The sequence below is a fragment of the Candoia aspera genome, chromosome 4 (assembly GCF_035149785.1).
Source record: "Candoia aspera isolate rCanAsp1 chromosome 4, rCanAsp1.hap2, whole genome shotgun sequence".
NCBI lineage: Eukaryota > Metazoa > Chordata > Lepidosauria > Squamata > Boidae > Candoia > Candoia aspera.
The window spans coordinates 108,688,978-108,716,462 of NC_086156.1; the positions used below are offsets into that span (position 1 = coordinate 108,688,978).

At 38.7% G+C, this 27,485-nt stretch overlaps 1 protein-coding gene across 1 annotated transcript; it reads left to right on the forward strand.

Moving 5' to 3' along the window:
* The first annotated feature begins 17,381 nt into the window (after positions 1 to 17,381).
* LOC134496990 (vomeronasal type-2 receptor 26-like) lies at positions 17,382 to 27,485 on the forward strand. Its single transcript, XM_063302706.1, has 6 exons — positions 17,382 to 17,581; positions 18,835 to 19,012; positions 21,315 to 22,175; positions 22,769 to 22,996; positions 25,696 to 25,822; positions 26,590 to 27,485. Exons 1-6 carry the CDS (start codon positions 17,382 to 17,384, stop codon positions 27,483 to 27,485), a joined length of 2,490 nt encoding a protein of 829 aa, XP_063158776.1.

A 27,485-nucleotide genomic window follows, 5' to 3' on the forward strand; every position in this document is an offset into this window, starting at 1 on the left:
CAAAGATGACAAGGACCTAACAGAAGAAGAAGAGATCCAGAAAAGGTGGCAAGAATATACGGAAGATCTGTATAGGAAGGATAACAATATCGGGGATAGCTTTGACGGTGTGGTAGTGAGCTAGAGCCAGACATCCTGAATAGTGAGGTTGAGTGGGCCTTAAGAAGCATTGCTAATAATGAGGCAGCAGGAGACGACGGCATCCCAGCTGAACTGTTCAAAATCTTGCAAGATGATGCTGTCAAGGTAATGCATGCTATATGCCAGCAAATTTGGAAAACACAGGAATGGCCATCAGATTGGAAAAAAAATCAACTTATATCCCCATACCGAAAAAGGGAAACACTAAAGAATGTTCAAACTATCGAACAGAGGCACTCATTTCACATGCCACTAAGGTAATGCTCAAGGTCCTGCAAGGTAGACTTCAGCAATTCATGGAGCAAAAATTGCCAGATGTACAAGCTGGTTTTAGAAAACGCAGAGGAACTAGGGACCAAATTGCCAATATCCACTGGATAATGGAAAAAGCCAGGGAGTTTCAGAAAAACATCTATTTCTGTTTTATTGACTATTCTAAAGCCTTTGACTGTGTGGACCATAACAAATTGTGGCAAGTTCTTAGCGGTATGGGGATACCAAGTCATCTTTTCTGCCTCCTGAAGAATCTATATAACGACCAAGTAGCAACAGTAAGAACGGACCACGGAACAACGGACTGGTTTAAGATTGGGAAAGCAGTACGGCAGGGCTGTATACTCTCACCCTACCTATTCAACTTGTACGCAGAACACATCATGCAACATGCTGGGCTTGAGGAATCCAAGGCTGGAGTTAAAATCTCTGGAAGAAACATTAACAATCTCAGATATGCAGATTATACCACTTTGATGGCTGAAAGCAAAGAGGAACTGAGGAGCCTTATGATGAAGTTGAAAGAAGAAAGTGCAAAAGCTGGCTTGCAGCTAAACCTCAAAAAAAAAAAAAAAAACAAGATTATGGCAACCAGCTTGATCAATAACTGGCAAATAGAGGGAGAAAATGTAGAAGCAGTGAAAGACTTTGTATTTCTAGGAGCGAAGATTACTGCAGATGTTGACTTCAGTCAGGAAACCAGAAGACGCTTAATCCTTGGGAGAAGAGCAATGAGAAATCTCAATAAAATAGTTAAGAGCACAGACATCACACTGACAACAAAGGTCCGCATAGTTAAAGCAATGGTGTTCCCCGTAGTAACATATGGCTGCGAGAGCTGGACCATAAGAAAGGCTGAGAGAAGGGAGATTGATGCTTTTGAACTGTGGTGTTGGAGGAAAATTCCGAGAGTGCCTTGGACTGCCAGAAGATCAAACCAGTCAATTCTCCAGGAAATAAAGCCAGACTGCTCACTTGAGGGAATGATATTCAAGGCAAAACTGAAATACTTTGGCCACACAATGAGAAGACAGGACACCCTGGAGAAGATGCTGATGCTAGGAAGAGTGGAGGGCAAAAGGAATTGGGCCGACCAAGGGCAAGGTGGATGGATGATATTCTAGAGGTGACAGATTCGTCCCTGGGAGAGCTGGGGGTGTTGACGACCAACAGGAAGCTCTGCCGTGGGCTGGTCCATGAAGTCACGAAGAGTCGGAAGCGACTGAATGAATAAACAACAACAACAAACAGTGCTTGGCTATTGTTTTATAAGGACAAACTTCCAGGTATCCAGAGAAATGCTGAATTTAGTACCACTTCCTTTTTCTGTGCATAAATATATATAACATTAAATAGTGGTAGCCATTGGATTCTATAGCAAAGAATCTATAGAGTTCCTCTGATGGGAGGAGGTGGGTGGGGACAAATTTAATAAATATCATATCATATCGTATCATATCATATAAAATATTGTCCTAATTTATAATACTACTGAAGGTTCCTCACTCATAATTACTAACACACTTTGGCTCTGGCATTTGCTGTAAAGGAGATAAATGAGTATTCCCAGGTCCTGCAAAATGTTACCCTTGGCTTCCATATTGTTACTGACCATTTTGAGGAAAGTTCCACCTATCTTTTAGTAATGGAATTTCTATCTACCAGAGACAGATTTGTCCCTAACTTCAAGTGTGATATCCAGAACAATGCAATAGATGTCATTGGAGGACCCCATACTAAGACCTGTCTCAACATGGGAACCATACTCTACAACTACAAGTTTCCACAGGAGAGACATAGAAGTAGCTCAAGGTAGCAGATATTAAATACTTCTTTATTCAGAAGTTGCTTCAGACAGCAATGATAAAATTATTTTGATATTTCATTTTCTTCTGTGTTATGAAATCTCCTGATATAGGAAAGGAAATATCCATTATTTATCTTAGGATGGAATAGTACTCCGACTTTTTTCATTGGGTCCTCAGTACTTGGTCCTTTTTCTGCTTATTTTTTTAAATTATGTCTCCAATATTGTTTAGGTCCTCCTAATGTTGAAGAAATTTGTTTATATTAGTTCTTAGGGACTACTTTCATAAATTCAAGATGTGTGTCAATCAACACATATTATTGGAAGTATTTTTCCTCCTCCTTTGTGGAGAAAAAACTATGTCTCTCTTTTTCTACCCCCCCCCAATTTAGCTGACATATGGAGCACCTGCATTGATCAATAATGAAGCAGAAACAATTTTCTTCAAATGGATGTTCCCAGATGAGATCCACCAATTTAATGGCATATTACAGTTACTGTTGTATTTTGGATGGACCTGGGTTGGGATAGTTTACTTTGATGAGGAAGATAAAGAGAGATTAATACAAAATAGGCTTTCCATGTTTTCTAAAAGAGGCATCTACTTTGAATTTAAAGAATATCTCCTCAAAATGATGTACGGTAATGAAGCTGCTGAAATGATGGAAAAGGCAGATAAATTATATAAACTGATCATGGGGAGTACAGTCATTCCAGTTATCTTGAATGCTGAAATTACAAGCATGGTGCCTTTGAGGGTAATGATCTATGTTTTAGATTCTGATGATATTCCAAAAGAGAGAAAAGCCAAAATTTGGGTCGTGACTGCCCAGATGGAATTCACCTCCATTCTGATCCAAAGGGAGTTGCCCATCGATTTTCTCCATGGTGCTCTTTCCTTTGCAATTCACTCAAAGGAGCTGACAGGATTCCAATCATTTATGCAGAAGAGAAATCCAAACTTTGAAAAAGAAGATGGCTTTATCAGGGATTTCTGGAAAGATGCTTTTGAATGTTCATTCTCTAATGAGATGATAGATGGCAATGCTGAAGGGATCTGCACTGGAGAAGAGAAGCTGGAGTCTCTTCCTAATTCTGTGTTTGAGATCACCACAAGTGGACAGAGTTACAGCATCTACAATGCAGTCTATGCTGTGGCACATGCTCTGAGGGCCATGCGCTCCTCCTAACCCAAAGAGGGTCAGATATTTGATGAGAACAGATGGAAGCTCTTCCTTCAGTCACCATGGCAGGTAACATTGGCTAATGCAAAATTCAGGAAGCTCATCATAACATGTGCTCAGTCCCAGAGGATATATCAGAGAGAAAGATTGCTTCCTTAAAATAGTTGAAGCATTCTCAATCATGTCTCAGAGATCATATATTCTTTGCATATAATTTTCAGTGTCATCAGGGAGTATTTGGCAGGAAAAAATAAAATGATAATAACAACCATAACAATCCTTACTATCCTTTTCTAATGCTCATTCAAATGTTCATCACAGTCCTGGACAGAACCTGAATACTGATTCTTGTGAAATGTATGGAAGGTCAAAAATGATGGAATGGATGAACAGACAGAAATATTTCAATATTCCACCATTTTTTGCAGCAGGTCTCCTTTAACAACAGTGCTGGGGAAGAGATCTCTTTTGGACCAAAGTGGGAATTACTAACTGGATTTGATATTCTCAATTCGATCACATTCCCAAACAAGTCCTTTCTGAGAATCCAATTGGAAAGATCGACCCTATGGGTTCCCCAGACAACCTTCTCAATGATTTCTGCAAAGGATAACATTTGGCCCAGATTCTTCAACCAGGTGTGCCTCATTTTTCATGTTTTGTGAATTAATTTATCTTTGGACATATCCTTGGGGGGGGAGGAAATTGGATTAATTCCTCTCATATCCTAATGCGATTGTACTAAGAGAGAATTCTAATGTTATGTATTAACAGACATTACCTCTTTCCATGTGCAATGACCCATGGCGTTTAGGCTATAGAAAGTTAAAACTTGAAGGGAAACTGTCTTGCTGTTATGACTGTGCACTGTGTCCAGAAGGGAAGATCACTGACCAAATATGTAAGCAAATGAAAATATAGAGTACATTGATTATTGAACAAATATTATGGGGATTGTGAGCTTTGCATCAGGTTGAATAGTTCAGGAATGACAAACCTGAACTAATTTTTCATAGTCCATTGTTCAAGATACTTGAGGATAAGACCAATAGGTTCATTCTATACAGTGAAAATTTTGTTATGGATCAGTAGTCTTATCATATTTGGTTTATTTTGTTTTCCTGAAAGAAAAAGAAACTATTCTGCAAGAAAACACCCTTTGTTGATATACTTAGTAACTTGGAATGATACTAAACCCCTGATAAGTCTATCTATATTATAGAATTATACTGTATAATATATCCATCCCATCCCTTCCCATCCCACATAGTACTATCTATCTTGTTTTCTTTGCAGAGTTAAAGGAAAGTTTTGCCATGGGTTTCTGCTGGTTTTTGTCTCCTACTCTGCCCAGTTCCCCTTGTTTGGTGGAGAGGGAGAGAGTAGAAGTATCATATTCAGGTAATGCATGCTATATGCCAGCAAATTTGGAAAACACAAGAATGGCCATCAGATTGGAAAAAATCAACTTATATCCCCATACCAAAAAAGGGAAACACTAAAGAATGTTCAAACTATCGAACAGTGGCACTCATTTCACATGCCAGTAAGGTAATGCTCAAAATCCTGCAAGGTAGAATTCAGCAGTTCATGGAGCGAGAATTGCCAGATGTACAGGCTGGGTTTAGAAAAGGCAGAGGAACTAGAGACCAAATTGCCAATATCCGCTGGATAATGGAAAAAGCCAGGGAGTTTCAGAAAAACATCTATTTCTGTTTTATTGACTATTCTAAAGCCTTTGACTGTGTGGACCATAACAAATTGTGGCAAGTTCTTAGTGGTACGGGGATACCAAGTCATCTTGTCTCCTGAAGAATCTGTATAACGACCAAGTAGCAACAGTAAGAACAGACCACGGAACAATGGACTGGTTTAAGATTGGGAAAGGAGTACGGCAGGGCTGTATACTCTCACCCTACCTATTCAACTTGTATGCAGAACACATCATGCGACAAGCTGGGCTTGAGGAATCCAAGGCTGGAGTTAAAATCTCTGGAAGAAACATTAACAATCTCAGATATGCAGATGATACCACTTTGATGGCTGAAAGTGAAGACGAACTGAGGAGCCTTATGATGAAGGTGAAAGAAGAAAGTGCAAACCTGGCTTGCAGCTAAACCTCAAAAAAACCAAGATTATGGCAACCAGCTTGATTGATAACTGGCAAATAGAGGGAGAAAATGTAGAAGCAGTGAAAGACTTTGTATTCCTAGGTGCAAAGATTACTGCAGATGCTGACTGCAGTCAGGAAATCAGAAGACGCTTAATCCTTGGGAGAAGAGCAATGACAAATCTCGATAAAATAGTTAAGAGCAGAGACATCACACTGACAACAAAGGCCCGCATAGTTAAAGCAATGGTGTTCCCTGTAGTAACATATGGCTGTGAGAGCTGGACCATAAGGAAGGCTGAGCGAAGGAAGATCGATGCTTTTGAACTGTGGTGTTGGAGGAAAATTCTGAGAGTGCCTTGGACTGCAAGAAGATCCAACCAATCCATCCTCCAGGAAATAAAGCCAGACTGCTCACTTGAGGGAATGATATTAAAGGCAAAACTGAAATACTTTGGCCACATAATGAGAAGACAGGACATCCTGGAGAAGATGCTGATGCTAGGGAGAGTGGAAGGCAAAAGGAAGAGGGGCCGACCAAAGGCAAGATGGATGGATGATATTCTAGAGGTGACGGACTCGTCCCTGGGGGAGCTGGGGGTGTTGACGACCGACAGGAAGCTCTGGCGTGGGCTGGTCCATGAAGTCACGAAGAGTCGGAAGCGACTAAACGAATAAACAACAACAAAGCTCATTATCAATTACATTTTCTTCAAAAAATAATCAATCCTGATTGTTTTCTAGAAGGAAAGGATATCTCCAAAGTGTGATGAAGGTTTATGATTGCAACTTTCAGTACTTATTTTACAATCATGATAATAATACAAACAAACAAAAGTGAAATGCAGAATGAAAACCAACTTACATTTGAAGTCGTTCCAAAACAAGATCTGAGATGTTGCCAAGTCATGGGTAGGGTGAAAAAGAAGGCTACCATGGATATTAATGGAAATAAATTGTCAACATCCATATCTTAACTACAAATTATTTCATAAGCTATTGGAGAACCAGCAAATACTTAAAAAAAAATATTTTTGTACAATAATGTGGAAACTTGAAAATGACAGAACCATGATTTTTTTTTCCATTTTTAAGAAAACCTTAAAAATAATTAACAAAATAATAGAATAATTTGCATTTTTATACAGTATATGCTCTGCTCACTGACACTCATGCCCAAGTCACCTCCTAGTTGGACTTCTGCAATGCACTCTATGTGGGACTGCCTTGAACAATATCCAGAAGTTTCAGATGGTGCAAAGTACAGCAGCACAGGTAGTTATGTGTGCCCCTACAAGGGTACACATTACACTTCTGCTCAGCAAACTGCATTAGTTGCCCGTTTGTTTCTGGGTCCAATTGAAGGTGCTGCTTTTAATGTTAAAGTCATTCATGGCCTGGAGCTGGGTTATTTGATGGACTTCCTGTCCCTGATTACATCTGCCCATCCCATCAGGTCAGGCAGAGAAGGCATGCTGATGCTCCTGCCTGTCAGGGAATTACTTTTAGGTGAGTCACAGGAGGTGGGCCTTCTCTTCTGTGGCACCTGCCTTGTGGAATCTTCTTCTCCTGGAAGTGAGGTTAACCCCATTGCTTTTAACATTCTGAAAGTCCTGCAAAACCTGGCTACGTGATGAGGCCTGGGGGACCCTGAGGACCAAAGAGAATTTGCAATTGCTCCCTTACTATGGTTCACATCATCCTCTCCTGTTTTCTGTGGGTTTTTTAAATAGTATTTATAGTTTTAATGATTGCTTTATATGTATTTTTTTGATTGAGTGTTGTATGCTTCCCAGAGTCATTTTCTTGTGAGATAGGCAGCTATATAAATTTCACCAATCATTAAAATAAATATAAATCACAATATATTAATTTACCTTGATGCTTAACATAATTAGTGTTTCTATGACCATTTAGTTTTGCTTTGTTTTATGCTTTCCTAGACTTAGATGACTGTTTCCCATGTCCAGAAGATCAATATCCAAACAAGGATTGAGATAGTTGCCTTCAAAAAAGCATAACTTATTTGACTTATCAAGAACCTTTGGGGATTTCTTTGTTAATGATCGCAATCTCCTTTTCTGTCATCTCAGCTGTGGTGCTGGGGATATTCATTAAACAGCAGGACACTCCCATCATCAAAGCCAACAACAGAAACCTCACCTACATTCTCCTCACTGCTCTCCTCCTCTCCTTCCTTTGCACTTTGCTCTTCATTGGCCAACCTGCCCAAGTGAAATGTCTCATGCGACAAACTGCTTTTGGCATCATCTTCTCTGTTGCCATTTCTTGCATACTGGGTAAAACAACCATGGTTGTTCTGGTTTTCATGGCCACCAAGACAGGCTCCAAAATGAGGAAATGGGTGGGGAAAAGGCTGGCCAACACTATTGTTCTATCTTGCTCCCTAGTGCAAGTCACCTTCTGTAGTGTGTGGCTGGCAATTTCTCCCCCATTCCCAGACTCAGACATGCACTCAGTGTCTGAAGAGATTGTTCTGGAATGTAATGAAGTTCAGCCCCTATGTTTTATATTGTCCTTGGCTTTATGGAGTTCTTGACTGCTGTCAGCTTCATGGTGGCTTTCCTAGCTAGGAATTTACCTGACAGCTTCAATGAAGCCAAATTTATCACCTTCAGCATGTTGGTCTTTTGTAGTGTCTGGGTATCATTTGTTCCCACCTACCTGAGTACAAAGGGGAAATACATGGTGGCTGTGGAAATCTTCTCCATTTTGGCTTCAGCAGCTGGATTACTGGGCTGCATCTTTTTCCCCAAATGCTATATCATTATTTTGAGACCTGAGTTGAATAAGAAGGAGCAACTAATAAAGAAATGAAACTAATTTTTATACAAGACTCATTCAATGAAGTCAAATTGATTACTTTCAGCATGCTCATTTTCTTTGCAACCTGGGTTTCTGCATTCTTTCCTCATATGGGTACATCAAGGAGACATACAAGGCAGTAGCTCTGATGATCTCTTCCACATTCATTTCAGAACCTACAGAACTGTTCCTCATCTTTTATTTCAAATGTTACAAGAGTATTCTGTGCCCTAATCAAAAATACAAGGTTATAGCTTATCAAGAAGAAAATGCTATATGAAAAATTGTTTTTAACCTCATAACAAAAGGCTTCATTTCCTGCAGCCCACAAACAAAAAGAAAGAAAAACCCTCTTCAGAATCACCCATAACTTTGAGAACATATCTAGTGTGGATGGGTTCATCCACCCCCCCATTTATTTTTTGTGATGCTTTTAGAGGAAAAAACAACAACAACTAAAGCCTAATATGTGTGCTGTATCTGCCATTTAAATCTCTCCCAATATTCTCCCTTACAATTATTTAAATGTACAGGAAATTCTCACTGATATCCCCTGCCCCAAATCTGAAAATGCCATTTTGGTGTTGTGGGTAGGATGCTGGGCTGGAAATTGGGAAACCAATGGGTTCTTGTCATCTAGGTGATAAATTGTGGTAACTGAGGAGAAAAAATTGGTTGGATATGGTGTTTGAGAATTGATTCTCAACTTTCCAGATGTAATTCACCTCATTCACAATGACAACTTTAGCCTTTGTTAGCTATCTTTAATTACGCTGTTGCTGTTGCTGTTATTGTGTTATGTTGTTGCTGTTATTCTTCTGCCTTCAATTGCATCTCATTCTGCACTGCTGATATTGTTGCATAAAGCAAGGGTTTGTGTGTGAGGGATCTGTAGTTATATATTACCCTGGAAGATACTGGATTGACAGTAGTTGTATGCTTGTGCTTTGAGTCTTCTCTTGTAAATATTTTTAAGCATCAAGAGGCCTAAAAAAGAAAAGAAACAGAAATGGGAAGAGAAACAGAAACAGAAAAAGGAAAGGAAAAGGAAAAAAGAAAAAAGAAAAAAAAGAAAAAAAGAAAGGAAAGGAAAGGAAAGGAAAGGAAAAGGAAAAGGAAAAGGAAGGGGAAAGGAAAATAAAAATAAAAATAAAAATAAAAAGAACATTTCAAGAGATCTGTATATTTTGTATGGGTTTAGTAGGGCCATAAAAATGCCCACCCCCCAAAAAAAATCAGTAGAATTAACATTAAAATACAAAAGGGACCATTTGAAAAGATGTCAGTACCAGAAGTAAAACAAAGGATACAATCCCTGGGGGATCATCCTGTAACCCAGGAGTCCCACAGGACAAAGTCCTTTCTACCATAATAGTAGCAGAATGTTGGGAAATGGGGACATCTGCAAGACGGACATTCTTACCCATTTAAATAGCTGGGAAAGTGCCTAGTCAAAGAGACAGTCCTGCTCATAATCCAAGCACCCCTCATCTTTACTGTAGAAGGTGGGAGGCATATAAGGATGCACAGAAAACACATTCTTCAACATGCTATTTCACTGAAGGGCATACATTATTTAGGCTTTTCATAATGGCCAGCCTACTGGCACATTTATATGAATTCCATATGTAAAGGAACTTCCAGAGGAATACAACTAAAGATGATTACATGAGAAGGAATGTTTAACAGACCCCAGGAACATAGAGGAGCAAGCAAGACCGTTATAGAAGAGATTCCCCAGTACAGGGAAGGGGAAAGAGACTCAGAGGATATCTGCCTTAATTACACTAGGGATTTGTTGATCTACAGAATATCTTTGGCAGGTTTCCAAGGTTCTTTCCCTTACTCCACTAACATTAAAGGTCATTCGAGAAATCCAAGTAATTCTTATTTCTTGAGCTGCCAAGTTTGAAAGCTTGACAGTATGCAGTATTATGGCTGCATATATCATCATCCTCTCTAACTTGTAGGACTCTGAGCCAGAGGAGCTTGCACCAGCAAAATGTCAGGGAACAACCATTCACTCGAGACTGACTCCACCACTAATCTGCCAGGGGAAGTACAAGAGAAGTCAACTAATAAAGTCCTGGGACACAAACTACCACACCTTCCTTTAAACGTGTTGCACTTTTCCCTTCTTCCAGTGGCACTTTTAATAAGCCAAGTCATTTATTTATTATGATTATTATTCAGTGGTGTTACAGGTCACTCCACGTGTGATCAACTCCAAGTGGTATACATAGCTGACATTTGTAATTATGGTTAAAATAATATAGTAAGTACAAACAAAATCTACCCTATAATACCCCAAGAAACATTCCTCACATGAATCAAATACCGCATTACAAGAGGGAACAGCATTAGAGCATCCCAGCCCCAAGACCTACAGGGACAGTCAGGAATTCATGGCTTTCCCAAATTCCAATGGGGTTGGAGAGCTTCAAATCTCCAGAGGAACATTTTTTCCATAGATGGGAGGGAGCAGCTGAAAAGGCCCGTCTCTTTCCTCCCAACTGATGGAAGCCCCTACAAGAAGTGGTCAAGAGAGAATACATTATTCCAGACCTCATTGGTGAGGCACATGCAGTTGAGAGTAGGTGGTCCAAAGATACCAAGGTCCTGAGCCATAGGCAGCTTTAGCGGTGACATCCAGAAAGTTGAATTGCAACCAGTGAAATCAGAGGTAATCAATATAGCTTTTGAAGTAGTGGTGTTACATCAATTAAAGACATGAAAGCTCTATTTCTATCCCTCCCTCTACTCCACTTCTTACCCCTACTCCTACCCTACTAAGGATATGCATTTATTAAGGGAAAATTTAGCTCCTGTTTCTGTCTCTATCTCTGTCTTTATCTCTATCCCTACCCCTATCTACATATCTGTATCTGTATCTGGAGGAAGAGACAACAGTCCTTCAGTCCTTTACAAACAGATTCTTGGATGGCAAGCAACTTAGGAATCTAGACGAGGACACTATGATATCAAAAGGCCTTTGGGTATGTCATAATATCATTCTGCAAATGCTGCAAACTTTGGTCACTATGAAGACGTTCAAATCTCCAGAGGAACATTTTTCCACATATGGGAGAGAGCAGCTGGAAAGGCCTATCTCTGTCCTCCTGACTAATGGCAGTCCCTAAGAGAAGTGGTATGGATAGAATATGTTCTTCCAGAACCCATTGGCCAGGAAGATGATATTGGGAGTAGGTGGTCCAAACATACCTAGGTCCTGAGCCATGGACATCTTTAATGGTGACATCCAGAAACTTGAATTGCAACCAGTGTAATCATTTGTAATCAATGTAACTTTTGAAGTAGTGGTGCTATATCAATTAAAGACATGAAATTACTGAATCTCTGTTTCTATTTTTATTCCCTAAGTCTTCTCCCATTCTTACCCCTACATGACTATCATCCTTATATGTTTGCTTCAGTCAAGACTGGGTTGAAAGAGGGAGATATGACTGAAGCAAACATGTTATACTGCCACTTTTCACTGAGGATCTTGCATTAAGCCGAGGGACTGACAAAATGACCTCTGGAAAAGAGCTTCTATTCTTTTTAAACTGTACTTTGAATCAAGAATGTTCAGAATCTGATTATAGATTTGTATCCAACCAACACGGTAGTGTCCTTGGAATAAGGAATCTCCAATTTTTATTCTTCTTTTCTGCATATTGTGCTCCCCTAATTTCCTGCTTCATATCTAATGAATGAATCCATTATATACGTTACTATAAGATTAAGTGAAGATAATCAAGCATCAGAGATCACACATGAATCTTATACATATGTATATGTATAGTGTATATATATATATGTATAATACATACATACATGCATACATACATCATATGTATAAACATAGCTCCAGATGCATATAGCCCCGCTCCACAGATGAGTACCCAAACATATTTTTTTCCCCTTCTGCATATCCCCAATTGCCCATGATCCACATTTTGGGGTTTGCCAACTTTTTTAGTGTTTAAGGCTGATATGGATAGGGGGTATTTAGTTTTGATATTGGCAGGGCAACAGAAATATTGCTCTGGAAAATATGGCCCATGTGTTGACGGTATAGAAAAGTTATCAAGTGGATATTTCAGTGACATTGATAACATGGTACACATAGTATGCATGTATTCCAGTCTCTCCCTCTGTCTGTGTGTACATGCATATGTATGAAGATACATACATATATAATATAAGAAACAGGGCCAGACATTTCCTCCATGATACTATATCCTTGATAATTCATTTTATCTTTTCCACAGCCTGCTTGGCTGCTCTACCAAATGCTAGAGTGTGCTGTACTTCTTAACTTCTTGTTCCTTTCCTGAATTGGTATCTTCATTGCCAATTCTAAGGCTGGTTGATGTACCTGTTGTCATTAATTTGGTCTTCTTTATATTTAAGTTTAGTCCCATTTTTCACTGTGCTCTTTGACTATTAGCGCTTGCAGATCCTTTCTATTTTCAGCTATTGCAGTAGTGTCTTCAGTGCAGCACAGGGTATTGAGGTTTCTTCCTCCAATTTTAAACCCATCTTCTTCTAATCCAGCTTCACTAAATATATATTCAGCATATAGGTTGAATAAATAAGGGGAGAGTTTATAGCACTGTCTCACTCCACCGCCAATGTGGAGCTTGTTTCTTTCCCCACATTGTGTCTGTACTGTGGCCTCCTGACCTCTATATAAGTTTCTCATGAGGAAAATGAGATCTTCTTGTATTCTCATTTTTCTGAGCACATTCCACAGCTTGACGTGATCAACACAATCAAAGGATTTTCTATTACCAGTTAAGCACATAGTGACTTCTGTGGGATATTATTTGGCTTTCTCAATTATCCAATATGTATCAGCAATAATGTCTCATGTTCCTCTACCTTTTGTCAAGCCAGCTTGAACATCTGGTATCTCTTTTTCCATATAGGGCTCTAATCGGCATTGGATGATCCTAAGCACTATTTTGCTAGCATGGAAAATTAAGGATATTGTATAACAGTTTGTACACTGCATTAATTTTCCTTTTTTTGTGGGGGGGTAATGGAATGTAGACTGACCACCCCCAATCTCTTGACCATTAAGTCATTCTCCAGATTTGCTGGATAGCTGGTTTTTGCTTTCATGGCCACAAAGCCAGGTTCCAAAATGAGGAAATGGGTAGGGAAAAGGCTGGCCTACACTATTGTCCTATCTTGCTCCCTGGTGCAAGTCATAAATTGTGTTGTGTGGTGGGCAATTTCTCCCCAGTTTCCAGATTCAGATCTTTACTCTATGGCTGAAGAGATTGTCGTGGAATGTAATGATGGTTCAACCACCATGTTTTAATCTGTCCTTGGCTTCATGGGGTTCTTGACTGAGGTCAACTTCATGGTGGCCTTCCTAGCTAGGAATTTACCTGACAGCTTCAATGCAGCTAAATTTATCAATTTCAGCATGTTGGTCTTGTGCAGTGTCTGGATATCATTGTTCCCACCTATCTGAGAATGAAGGGCAAATACATGGTGGCAATTGTGATCTTTTCCATTATGGCTTCAGCAGCTGGATTGCTGGGCTGCAACTTTTATTCTAAATGCTATGTTATTGTGCTGAGGCCAGACATGAACAAAAAGGGACAACAAATAAAGAGAGAAAAATGAATTATGGCTCTCTAAATCATAAATTCTTTTAGTGCTAGCTTTAGTCTCCAGCACCTACTGGACAACACGTTTAAAAGAGATTTTATTTTCATCATGGGAGACTGGAATGCTAAGGTGGGCAGTCAAATGACACCTGGAATTACAGGTAAGCATGGCCTTGGAGAACAAAACGAAGCAGGACATAAGCTGATAGATTTTGCCAAGACAATTCATTCTGCATAACAAACACTCAGTTCCAACAACCTAACAGAGGGCTTTATACATGGACTTCACCAGATGGACAACACTGAAATCAGATTGACTACATCTTTTGCAGCCAAAGATGGCGGACATCTACACAGTTAGTAAAATCAAGACCTGGAGCTGACTGTAGTTCAGATCATGCTCTTCTTATTGCACAATTTAGGATCAGACTAAAGAAATGAGGGAAGACCCACAGATCAGCTAGATATGAGCTCACTAATATTCCTAAGGAATATGCAGGGGAGGTGAAGAATCGATTTAAGGGACTGGACTTAGTAGATAGGGTCCCGGAAGAACTCTGGACAGAAGTTCGCAACATTGTTCAGGAGGCGGAAACAAAATGCATCCCAAAGAAAGAGAAAACCAAGAAGGCAAAATGGCTGACTGCTGAGACACTAGAAGTAGCCCAAGAAAGAAGGAAAGCAAAAGGCAACAGTGATAGGGGGAGATATGCCCAATTAAATGCAAAATTCCAGAGGTTAGCCAGAAGAGATAAGGAATTATGTTTAAACAAACAATGCATGGAAGTGGAAGAAGACAATAGAATAGGAAGGACAAGAGACCTCTTCCAGAAAATTAGAAACATCGGAGGTAAAATCCAGGCAAAAATGGGTATGATCTAAAACAAAGATGGCAAGGACCTAACAGAAGAAGAAGAGATCAAGAAAAGATGGCAAGAATATACAGAAGACCTGTATAGGAAGGATAACAATATTGGGGATAGCTTTGACGGTGTGGTCACTGAGCTAGAGCCAGACATCCTGAAGAGTGAGGTTGAATGGGCCTTAAGAAGCATTGCTAATAACAAGGCAACAGGAGACGACGGCATCCCAGTTGAACTGTTCAAAATCTTGCCAGATGATGCTGTCAAGGTAATGCATGCTATATGCCAGCAAATTTGGAAAACAAAAGAATGGCCATCAGATTGGGAAAAAAATCAACTTATATCTCCATACCGAAAAAGGGAAACACTACAGAATGTTCAAACTATTGAACAGTGGCTCTCATTTCACATGCCAGTAAGGTAATGCTCAAGATCCTGCAAGGTAGACTTCATCAATTCATGGAGTGAAAATTGCCAGATGTACAAGCTGGGTTTAGAAAAGGCAGAGGAACTAGGGACCAAATTGCCAATATCTGATGGATAATGGAAAAAGCCAGGGAGTTTCAGAAAAACATCTATTTCTGTTTTATTGATGATTCTAAAGTTTCCTCATTTGAATATGAGTCTGCAGTCATAATAAAATGAATTGTTAAGGATATACCATCACGGAGGAAATGCTTGGCCCAGTTTCTTAGATTATGTATGTATCTGTCTTCATACATATATATAAGTACACACACACACACAGAGAGTGGATAACATGCACACTATGTTTACCATGTTATCAATGTCACAGAAATATACACTTGATAACTTTCCTATACAGTCAACACATGGGCCATATTTTCCAGAGCAATATTTCTGTTACCCTGCCAGTGCCAAAACTAAACATCCACTATCCATATCAACCTCAAGTACTTCAAAAGTTGGCAAACCCGAAAAAAGGTTGATCATGGGCAACTGGGAACATCCAGAAGGGGGAAAAAAATCTCTTTTTGGGTATTCATCTGTGGAGCAGGGCTATAAGCAGGCTAAAGAAAGTGAAGAACAATATTTAGTTCCATGGTAAATATTGTTTGGATTTTTACATAAAATTAGGTAATTCTCAGCCCCATAAATGGAGGATCATGAAATATATAGTTCATTAATTAAAAATAAAACATTAACGTTTGTAATGGTAAACAGTTAGAATATACCAAAAACTGACAGCAGTCTCTTTTCAATGCAAAGGAAAATAAATAAATAAATAAATGAAGGGTGGGAGGGAATATATTTTAGAAATTAATAAATTTCTTAAATTTCAGATGACTTTTAGTGCCCCCCCCAGCTTTATTAAACAGACCCTGATCACAGTTATTTTTGTGGATATGCTAAAATAGGGAGGATTTAGAACAGCAATTAAATTCCACATTAAATAGGAAGGAGTATCTGACTGATAGTCAAGTCTTTCCATTTCCCATGTCATTGATCAAGAGGCCTTGTTGCAGGGCCATAAAATATCAATTATGGACAAGTGATTGATTTGATAGGGTGGAGGCTTATGTCAGCCACCAAGCTGGAAACAAATTCATGGCCAACATCATGTGACCATCAGGATATGGGTTAAAAATCATTTGAAATGAGTGAAAAGAACCAAGCAGCATTTTTTACTTTGCAATAAAACACTGCTGAAAACTATGGCACTCCCAGACTTGAAAACTTTATGTTCTGAAATTTATCCACTTTGTCAATGTAGCCTAATTAAAAATGTGTCTCTGATGATATTTCTTTATTATTAGCTTATTTACTAGGCACTACACACTGTTCCAATCCTAAAGGAGTCTGAGCACCTTACCAGACCTAGTCTGATTAGGAAGGTTAAAAGCAAATGTCAGGATATAGTTAAAAGACAAATGCAATAACCCAAGTGCTGAAAAAGCTATCCAAAAAAACAATAAAGGGTGTGGGAGCCTATAAAGTGATGGGTCCACTTCTCTTTGGCTCTTTGGAAAGGTCATGTTTGAATGTACTTCCTAAAATCCAGCAGGGTGACAGGGAGTTTAAGTTTGGTAGTTCTCTTGTTGCAGAGAATTCCATCTTTACAGCTACAGAATGGGAAAAAATGTTTCTTGTTTGGCATTTGTTCACTGGAATTTTCTTTTTTTCTTTTTTTCCCTCTAGCTTCTACATTGTTTTCAGATATGAGCCCTTTTCTTCCTAGCCCATCAATATTGTCATTCTATTTTCTACTCAAAGTCTCTAAGGAGTTTCACTGAACATCCATCAATTTCCCCTACAATTACCCAAGGAGTCCTAGTAATGTAGCTTCTTCTCAAATCCTTGAGGAATTCCAATGGACAATGCAGAAGAACATCTCCAGATTGAAAGGTGCTATTAATTGTGGGACCAGAGAGCTAGAGACACGACAGTCTGCTCGTTGAGAAAGAATTTATATGTGGACTGTTCTAATTACTGAGATATTTCTCTTATGTTTCACTGTTGCAGACGGAGCTGGTTCCTATGTGGTGACATACGTTTTCTCTTTAGAAGATGTTATTTTTCATGGCAGTAATGGCAGTATTGCTGCCAGGAGTTGTATGCCTTATTCCTGCTCCTACAGCATGTGCTGTGGGGAAACCTCACCTTATTAAGCACAAGTATTTTCTCTCAGGGGATTTCATAATGGCTGGCATACTATCTCAGTTCTACATGGCATCTGATCCAATGAGTTTCACAAGGCATCCATCTGAAGAACTGGTTGACGAGCTCATGTAAAGACTTTCTCTTCTTAACTGTAGCATATCTCAAGCCAGATATCTTTCTCTAATGTGGTGCCTGGACCGAGTTAATTACTGTCATTACTTGTAGCACAAGCTTTTTCTCCTGTTTCTTGACGGTTAGTTCCTTAATTCTTAAGTAATATTGATTGGTCCCTACTGATATTTCTTCCCTGGCAAATAAATAATAAACCCACACATACATACACATACATATTGGGCTTTTCTCATTTACTTAGTATGGAATGAATTATCAATGCTGTTCTATTGAATCACCCTTTGTAGCTAATTAAACATCAACATTTAGTGGTTTAATTGTTTCTCTGAGTATTAGGGAACAAGGGGCTGTGTAGCACTTTGAATTTGCTTCCAGACAGCTGCTTCAGCAGGCAGGGAGCAGAAATGTAGGGCCCGTCTGCCCTAACAAAAGAGCTACCTCTTTTCCTAGGATAAGGGAGCCCTTTGAATGTCTTTCATGATTTGAGAAAAACAACATTTGCCCTCAACCATGCCTCAAATCACATCCCCCCCCCAAAAAAAAAAAAAACACTCCGAAGTGGAAGAGGGAAGAGCTAAAGGTACAAGATTAGAAATAGGTCTGAAAATTACAGGTAGAACATATTATTATTATTATTATTATTATTAATATTTCTTCAAGCAATTCATCTGTTTCCTGCTGAAAATTGTTTATAATGAATGAAAGGAATTGTAACAGCCAGTCTCAATCCACTGTGGAAATATATACATATACATATACATATACATATACATATACATATACATGTACATGTTTTGCCCAAGAGCATTTTCCCTTTCATCAAAAATAATGTTTTAGGCCACTGCAAAACATCTTTGCAGAATATTTCAATTTTAAGTATCTCATGAGATTTCATACTCTTCCATTAGAATATTCTACATTCGGTGGTCATGTGATTTACACATTACAAAAATGATTCAGGGCATCTGTAGAAATGGAAAAAGTTTCTGACTGCTAATGCATTTTCATGATTCCCTGCACGGTACTATACAATCTAGTTTTCTGTATACTGTTTAGCTGAATTATCACTAAAGTATATGAAATGTCATATTCTTTAAGAGAAGAAATGTGATCTGGAATGTATCTCTCATTGCAGATTTTTCCTGCAGAACTACCAACATATCCTGGCCTTGGTTTTTGCTGTAAAGGAGATCAATGAGAACAATCTCATATTATCCAACATGACTCTGGGTATTCACATCTCTAACAGTTATTTCATGGCCAAATGGACCTACTTTGCTTCAATGGAGCTTCTCTCAACACGGGGCAGGTTCATCCCCAATTATAAGTGTGATGCCAAGGACTGGGCAGTATCTGTTATTGCAGGACCTACCTCTCACATCTGTCCCTTCATGGCAAACATTTTGAATGTCTACAAGATGCCCCAGGTAAGATTTGCTTTTGAAATAAGTGTAATAGGCTGTGAAAATCACCTTGAGGAAAAGAAGGATGAGCCACAGCCTAGACAATGGTCTGATAAATGAAACCAAACCAGAAATGTAATTTGAGAAAGCATCTCAGAATTGGCCCTCCCTAGTTCTCTGGAATGGAAAGGCAGGGGCGGGGGGAATCACTTTCTGACTTATAAGATTGATGTCAACCCTTGCAGGTAGTCCTGGCCAGGAAACCAAAATCATGAACACTAATACAACTGTTATTGTAAGGTTACAGTAAGAGAATCTCGCAGGTCTGAAAGCACTTTCCCCCTCCCTTGTTACATGTACAAAGTTATGTCTACAAAATAACAACAAATAACCAATAAGTAATTCTTCTTTTATATTCCATTTTGTGATTTGGAAATAAAGTGTCAATCCAAACAGGGATGAGCATAGTATGTGGTGGCCAGATGACATGGATATTTTTCGGTACTGAACGAGGTTTATTCCTCATTCTGAATCCAAACCTAGTAATATACTATGATTCCTTGAGTTATTGAAAAATACACTGTATAATAATGTCAATACATTTTCATCAATACATCTTCTCAACTGTGTATTTATATTCAAATCAATGAATTATTATTTGGGAATAGTTATCTTGACATTTGTACTGCAGAATGACCTTCCTTCCTTCCTTCCTTCCTTCCTTCCTTCCTTCCTTCCTTCCTCTCCATGAACATTCCATAGTAGTTCAAATAATAATAATAAAAAAAAATGTAGTACAAATGGAAGAAAACCGCATAGAAATTTAAATAAAATGCTCAATGGATGAGTTATCATTAATTCCCTTACACCACATCCAAACACAGCTGTTTTAGTGGACTGTGAAAAGCTTGAAGGGAGCTTGGGAAAAGAGGAGAACTGAAAGATTAATACAGTAACTGGCTGACTCACCACACTATTTTATTTATTTATTTATCTTATTGATTACATTTCTCTGCTGCCCATCTCACACACAATGACTCTGGGCAGCCTACAAATACTAAAAATAGTGAGTTACTAAAACAATTCAATATAAATACATAAAAAATACAAGTACAATGTCTGACATATAAAATATAGCATATAAAATATGCAATTCAGGATGGGAAGCTCTTAATCTTGTTTTTACTCCCTTGCAAAAGTCCAGGAGAGTGGGGGGCTGTCTTACCTCTGGGGTTAGTTTGTTCCAAAGGGTGGGTGCTTTGGCAGAGAAGGCCCTCTTCCTGGACCCCGCCAATCAGGCTGTTTCTTACATTATTACATATTCTTGCTAATGTTTGCTACTACTTGGTAAACACAATCAGAGTATTGAGATAGTTCAAGAATTTCTTCTCCTTCTCCATCTCCTGAAATCAGAATAATCAATGAATTAATAAATCCTAAGTGAACATGGGCAATTCCATCAGCTGGAATGTGATACCAGGATTTCCATGGCACGTTCCATGGAATCTAGCAGCATTGTGGGGCATTTTATCACTGAATTTAGTGACTTAAGTCTCTTTAAAGCATAAGGCACCATTTTTGCCTCTCCCAAATTCTGATCATGGGAAAAGTGATCCAAAGATTTAGCACCAGTTGCATTTCAGGTCACAAAACGTTTGTTATTGGTCAGCTGCATATTTTCTACTCAGGTTTGAAAGTGGGGAAGGAAAGTGTTTGATTTGTAGGATATTGCTCCTGAAATTCAGATAAGATAATACAGAAAGTAAGAGGCTGATACATTACCAAGTTGTGAAATAATTTAAATGAAAAGGAAGAAATTCATTCATGTGCCCTTCACTTGTGGGATTGCAATTTATATCCATATTTGCATGCAAATTGGTATGCATACAGATTATGAGATGAGAACTAAGCAAAACTGGAAGAGGTGTAGGGTCATATTGAACACCAAACAAGGTTCTTGCATTGCTCATCCTATCTCATCTGCATCCCATCATGACTTCATTGTTTCAGTTATTCTGCTGTTTCCTGTCAGGAGAAGACTAGCTAAATGCTGGGATGGGTTTGCTTCAGGACCAAGAAGCTTTCGCCCTTAAAATTTGGGGTCCATTTTTAGTATAACATTTCCTGAATTAATGCATTTCTGAGGCCTCCAGCTTTGTACTTATACTACAATTACAGCTATTGAGTGAAAATTCTGCACATCAATTCTTTTTGAGTATGATTAGGTTAATGATTGCAAGGAAGACCATAGATTAAGAACAGCATTTTCAAACATAATGAATATTTCATTTTGGAAAACCATGTTCCCTGTGTTTTCCACATTTAGCTCATATATGGATCTTCTCCAATGATAGATGACAAGATACAAGCTGCTTTCTTTCATCGTTTTTTCCCAAATGGTGACCAACAGATCATGGGTATTCTCCAGTTGCTTTTGTACTTAAGGTGGACTTGGATTGGGCTAATTTTCCAACGTAATGAGAGTGGAGAGAGGTTCTTACAAAATGGTGTTACTTTGTTTTCCCAGAAAGGTATCTGCTTTGACTTCATGCAAGAGATGGCCAAGGAAACATTTTCTAATGATCTTACAGGTGCATTTAAAGGTTTTCTTAAAATGTACATGATTATCATGAAGAGCACTGCAAATGTTATTATCCTATATTGTGAAAACCAGGTCACTGCCATTTTTAGAATGGTGCCCTATTTTACAGAATTTGAAGAGACAGCAATTAAGAGAAAAGATAAAGTTTGGATAATTCCAGCCCAGATGGAGTTTACATCAGTTCCCTTTCAAAAAATATGGGGTATGGACTTCTTCCATGGTGTTATAAGTTTTGCAGTTTCTTCTAAGAAGATCTCTGGATTCAACAAATTCCTTCAGATGAGAAACCCAACTTCAGAAGAAGAAGACCATTTACTGAGAGTGTTTTGGGAAAAGGTTTTTGAATGTTCTTTTCCTCAAGATGAGTTTGATGAAGATACTGGACGGCTGTGCACTGGAGAAGAGAAGCTTGAGAATCTTCCTAAGTCTGCCTTTGACACCACCATGACTGGGCAGAGCTACAGCATCTATAATGCAGTCTATGCGGTGGCACATGCTTTGACAGCCATGTTTTCATCCAAATCCAAACACAAAGCAAGGGCAAACAGTGGGAGACTGATTATTCTCAATCAAGAAACATGGAAGGTAATAATAGAATGAATGAACACTTCCCTTTGCTCTTATCTCTAATGCAATGGGCTGTAGCACTTTGGGTATAACCATTGAGAACACTGGAGTGATGATTTTGTTTCTCTTGCCACTCGATTTTCCTCATAGTTTCAGGACTGAGTGAAACTTTTGTAATTGGGAATATCTGGCTCTTTGTACATCACCCAGAGTCACTTGTTTGTGAGGTGGGCAGCAATATAAATTTGAAAAATAAATAAATATCGCTACAAGAATATAGAAGAAGAGATTAAGATGCAGCAGCAGCTGCATGGTTAGCAGAGGTTCAAAACATATGTGGCGAGTAAGAAACATAGATGAGGGGCGGAGGAACACTAATTCTATTATTGTGCCCAGTCATATGAAATGGATGACTCATAACTTAATACCAATGCAAATGATTCCCCTTCCTTCCTTCCTTCCTTCCTTCCTTCCTTCCTTCCTTCCTTCCTTCCTTCCTTCCTTCCTTCCTTTCCTTTCCTTTCCTTTCCTTTCCTTTCCTTCCTTCCTTCCTTCCTTCCTTCCTACCTTCATTTCTTTCTCATTAATTGAATTATTTTGCTTCTGTTCAGCTCCATCACTATTTGAGAACCATCTCATTTAATAACACTGCAGGAGAGAAAGTTTCCTTTAATGAAAATGGGGACCTAGAGACTGGATTTGATATTTTCAACTGGGTCACATTCCCAAACCAGACCTTTGTTAAAGTCAAAGTTGGAAGGATAGACCCCGTAGCTTCACCAGATAAGCTTCTCACCATTTCTGCACAGGACATCATCTGGCCCACCATGTTTAACCAGGTATTTCCTGCTCAGATTTCAAACTGTGCACATTCATCCTTTCTTGTTTTCAGAATTATAGATTGTAATAGATCCTGTCCTTCAAGTTGTCAGGTTTAAAACTGTGAAGAGGAAGAAATAATCACCAGAGATTTTGAAATACAAAGACTTAAACCACTGTATAGGAAGAATTAAAGTAATGTACTTATATCTCCTTATCAAATCTTTATGGTTTTTAGCAGACTTTAAACAAAGAGTCTATTCCTGCTGGTATTTCAAGGTTGCCGAGTTGAAAACAACAACAACAACAAGAACAACACACATTAGAAAGTTCATTAAAGTAATTGAAGCTATATATAATATAATTCAGAAAGCTTTAACAGTGAGAGTGCTAAAATTTTAATGCTTACTATATGTGCTGGGAGATTTTCATAATGAAGAGAGGGTATGTTTGGGAAATCCAAGGTTTCTTTCCAAACAGTGACACTAATTTTATTCAAGCTAGAATTCCAAACTGTATGCAATTGGAAGTTTCCTTTTCATTTGATAGGGGGAATAACTTTAGAGAACATTAGTTTTGCTTAAACAAATTGCAAAAAATGCAGTACGAACCAAGCTGGCATCTCTTTTCTTGAGGACCTATTCTAGTTGATGGTTATTAGGTGCCTCTGAGTTGAGTTCTTCACTAGTAACTATATGGATAAATGTTCACTATCTTGATATAAAAACTCATCACTTTTTCACAGGTATTCAAGCAATCACTTTCATCCCATCCTTTCAGCTAGTCCATTGTCTTCCTCTTCTCCTTGCTTCCAGATTTTTGGAGTTTCCATTTGCTAATTATCATACTAGGGGAGCAGTCAGGCTCTACTTGATCCAGGAGTGATTGATTAGTTCTTCTTACAATAGATGGTGTTCTTGGTAAAAATCTGGGAATTTATAATTTGCAGCTATCTACCATTTTCTTTCTTGTTCAGCCGCAATGTCCCCAGTTCCACAGCTGGCAAGACCATCACTTTCCGTGACTGTCTTGTCATAACTGTCACTGAAATATCCCCAGCCTTCATCTTTTTAAAGTTGCCATTTCTTTCCTACGGTTAATCTCTTCCATATGTCTTCTGCATACTGTCCACCTTTACCTGTTCTTGTGTCCTTGGAGACAAACTTATCAGCAACCTTTCCTTTGTTACTCTCTGTAGTATGTGCAAACAAGCATGCTGGTAGATTTTACCTTTTTTCTATTAAATTTTTAACCCAGATTTTTTCATTTTCTCTTTTACTTTCATACTGAGGGCTGAATCACCCGTTTTCCTTCCTCCAGCAACAGGATGGGCCATCTAATATTTTGGGTACAGAGGAATTAAGATTCTCTCAGCCTGTCCTTAGGGTTTGGGTAAGGCTGTGTCTAGTCATGTGTTCTTTCCCTGCATCAAAAGCAACATTTTCCCCCATCTGCTTTATCTCATATAAATACTAGTTTGCTCTGGCAAGTCCCTCCCCCCCCCCCCAGCATCCTCAGGCTCTGCTTTCTTTCTTTAGTGGTCTTTCATACTAGGATTCTGGGCTGCCTGATTGCTTTTTTATTATGGGATGGGTGGTGTTCAGCAGTGGAAAGGAGAAATGTTGTTTAAAAAATGATTCAGGAGAGGAATAGGGAATGCTGTATACAGAGATATATACTGTGGATGTATCGATGGATGGATGGATGGATGGATGGATAGATCGATGGATGGATAGATCGATTGATGGATGAATATTCTGCCAAGTTCCCCTTCATGCCCCAAATAACAGGAAGAATGATAAAACTGCTGCTCCTAGATTGTGTGATTATCGGAACGCTTATGCACTCGTTCAATTATAACTCATAAGCTTTTGCTTAGAAATCAATTTTAATGATGCAAAGCATTAAGTACAGAGAAATAGTTGTGAATGAGATTTCCCACGTGTTCCTACAATTAAAATCACAGTAACTTCAAATTCCCCCCCACTGCCCCTTTGGTATGTGGCCCCGCCTTCTTGTGCCAGCCGATGGCTGCAACTGTTCTTCATGGATGACCTTGGTGCAAAGGTTATAAAGGTCACAAAAAAACAAACAAACATAAAGACCTTGATGATTCACACACACACGCTCCCCCTCCCTGCTGGCCACTTTGCAGGCTGACACGAGTTGTACCAAAATGGATGCAAGGATGATCAGATGTTCTGGGAACATTTGATCGGGAAGCATGACAGCTTGCTTGTTTTTCCACCAGTCAATGAAATGCATGACCACCCAAAGGAAATAAATTGGTGCTTACTTTCCTGGCATGGATGAGAAGGAAAAAAGAAATGGGGGAATCCTGTGTCAGGGATCATGTTAACCTTGGTCCAGACAAAATTACTGACGATTGCTTTGGCCAAAGTAGAGAAAGGAATTGAAATCAGGGGAGAAAAAAAATATTCACCTCTATTTCCAGCTAATGTATGCATGGGAAGCAAATTCTTCTGGACCTCTACTTCCACACAGCCAAATGATGGTACCTTCATGTCCCCAATTCTTTGTGTTGCTATCTTCATTTTTGATTCTAGCTCTCATTCCGTACAAAACTGCCATTCATTAAATATGATTGCTCTAAAACATAAGGAGATTTTTGGACATCTACATCCTACACTCATTATTTAAAAGTGAAAGCCCCACTGAAATTGATTTTTTAATAAACCCCGGTTTCACTTCTTTATAGGTTCTACCTCTTTCTCTATGCAATGACAAATGCTATTCAGGCTACAGTAAGATGAAAATAGAAGGGAAGCCTTTTTGCTGTTATGATTGCCTTCCATGCGCAAAAGGGAAAATTTCAAACCAGATGGGTAAGAGTTGTCTTGTGCAAAACTATTCAGACTTCTTAACTGTGATTCAAGATACTAATATTTAAACGTCCTATAACTGACTTCTAATGTGGTGACTGAACCAATGATATTGCTCGATAAATACTAAAAATGAGAGGATATTTCAGAATGTCCAAAAATACATGTCCAGTCTGGGTTGTTCTAGATTGTTCCAGATTATGGCTTCTCATTGCTGCAGAACTGAATAGAGATCAGTTCTGCAGCAAAAATGAACATATATATATATATATATATATATATATATATATATATATATATAATTAGTAAGATGATGGGAGATCTATAGATCTATCGTGTGTGTGTTTGTGTATGTGTGTGTAAAAGAGGAACAGGGAAAATTGGGATCTAGTTGCTGTCATTAAGAGCTTGATTCCATTAAATTGGGATCAAGTTGCTGTCATTAAGAGCTTGATTCCTTAAATAATACGATATCATGTAATAAAATTTTTCCTCCCCCATCTAACCCTTAACCATCTTTTGCTTTCCATTTTTGCAGGAATGTTCTGAATGATAAAAGATTATTTCACAAATCTTTATTAGATTTTGTAATAAGGCCAGTTCTTATCACAAAGCAATATATCTGTCTCAGAAAATTTGCTATACTTACAGCCTAGCCCTAAATATAAACAGGCATTACTTAACTAGGGATAAGTGAATCCCATTAATTAACTCTCAGTCCCACTACCTTCGTATTTCTAGAAACCGACCTTGATGTTTTCTTTTTCCAGATGCAGTTGATTGCTTCCAATGTTCAGAAGATCAATATACAAACAAAGCTCAAAACCTTTGCATTCTAAAACAAACAACATTTCTGTCTTACAGTGAGCCACTGGGAATCACCTTGGCCACTGTTAGTTTCTCCTTTTCGTTCATCACAGCCTTGGTGTTCGGCATTTTCATTAAACAACGGGACACCCCTATAGTCAAAGCCAACAACAGGAACCTCACCTACATTCTTCTCATTGTTCTCCTGCTCTCTTTCCTTTGCAGTTTGCTCTTCATTGGCCAACCTGACCAAGTGAAATGTCTCATGCGACAAACTGCTTTTGGCATCATTTTCTCTGTTGCCATTTCTTGCATATTGGGGAAAACAACCATAGTTGTCCTTGCTTTCATGGCCACCAAGCCAGGCTCCAAAATGAGAAAATGGGTGGGGAAAAGGCTGGCCAACACTATTGTCCTATCTTGCTCCCTAGCTCAATTCACCATTTGTGTAGTGTGGTTGGCAATTTCCCCCCCATTCCCAGATTCAGACATGTACTCCATGGCTGAAGAAATTGTCCTAGAATGTAATGAAGGCTCAACCACTTTGTTTTATACTGTCCTTATTTTCCTGGGTTTCTTGACTTCTATCAGCTTCACAGTAGCCTTCCTGGCTAGGAAGTTACCTGACAGCTTTAATGAAGCCAAATTTATCACCTTCAGCATGTTGGTCTTTTGTAGTGTCTGGATATCATTTGTTCCCACCTATCTGAGTACGAAGGGCAAATACATGGTGGCGGTGGAAATCTTCTCTATTTTGGCTTCTGCAGCTGGATTACTGGGCTGCATCTTTTTCCCCAAATGCTATATCATTATTATGAGACCTGATCTGAATAAGAAGGAGCAGTTAATAAAGAAATAA

What these genes read in the sequence shown, in the direction of transcription:
- LOC134496990 (XM_063302706.1), top strand. Translation starts at nt 17,382, where the DNA reads ATGGCAGTATTGCTGCCAGGAGTTGTATGCCTTATTCCTGCTCCTACA. An exon ending in GAACTGGTTGACGAGCTCAT is followed by an intron (nt 17,582 to 18,834) that starts GTAAAGACTTTC and finishes CATCTCTAACAG; the next exon opens with TTATTTCATGGCCAAATGGA. An exon ending in GAAAATTTCAAACCAGATGG is followed by an intron (nt 25,823 to 26,589) that starts GTAAGAGTTGTC and finishes TTCTTTTTCCAG; the next exon opens with ATGCAGTTGATTGCTTCCAA.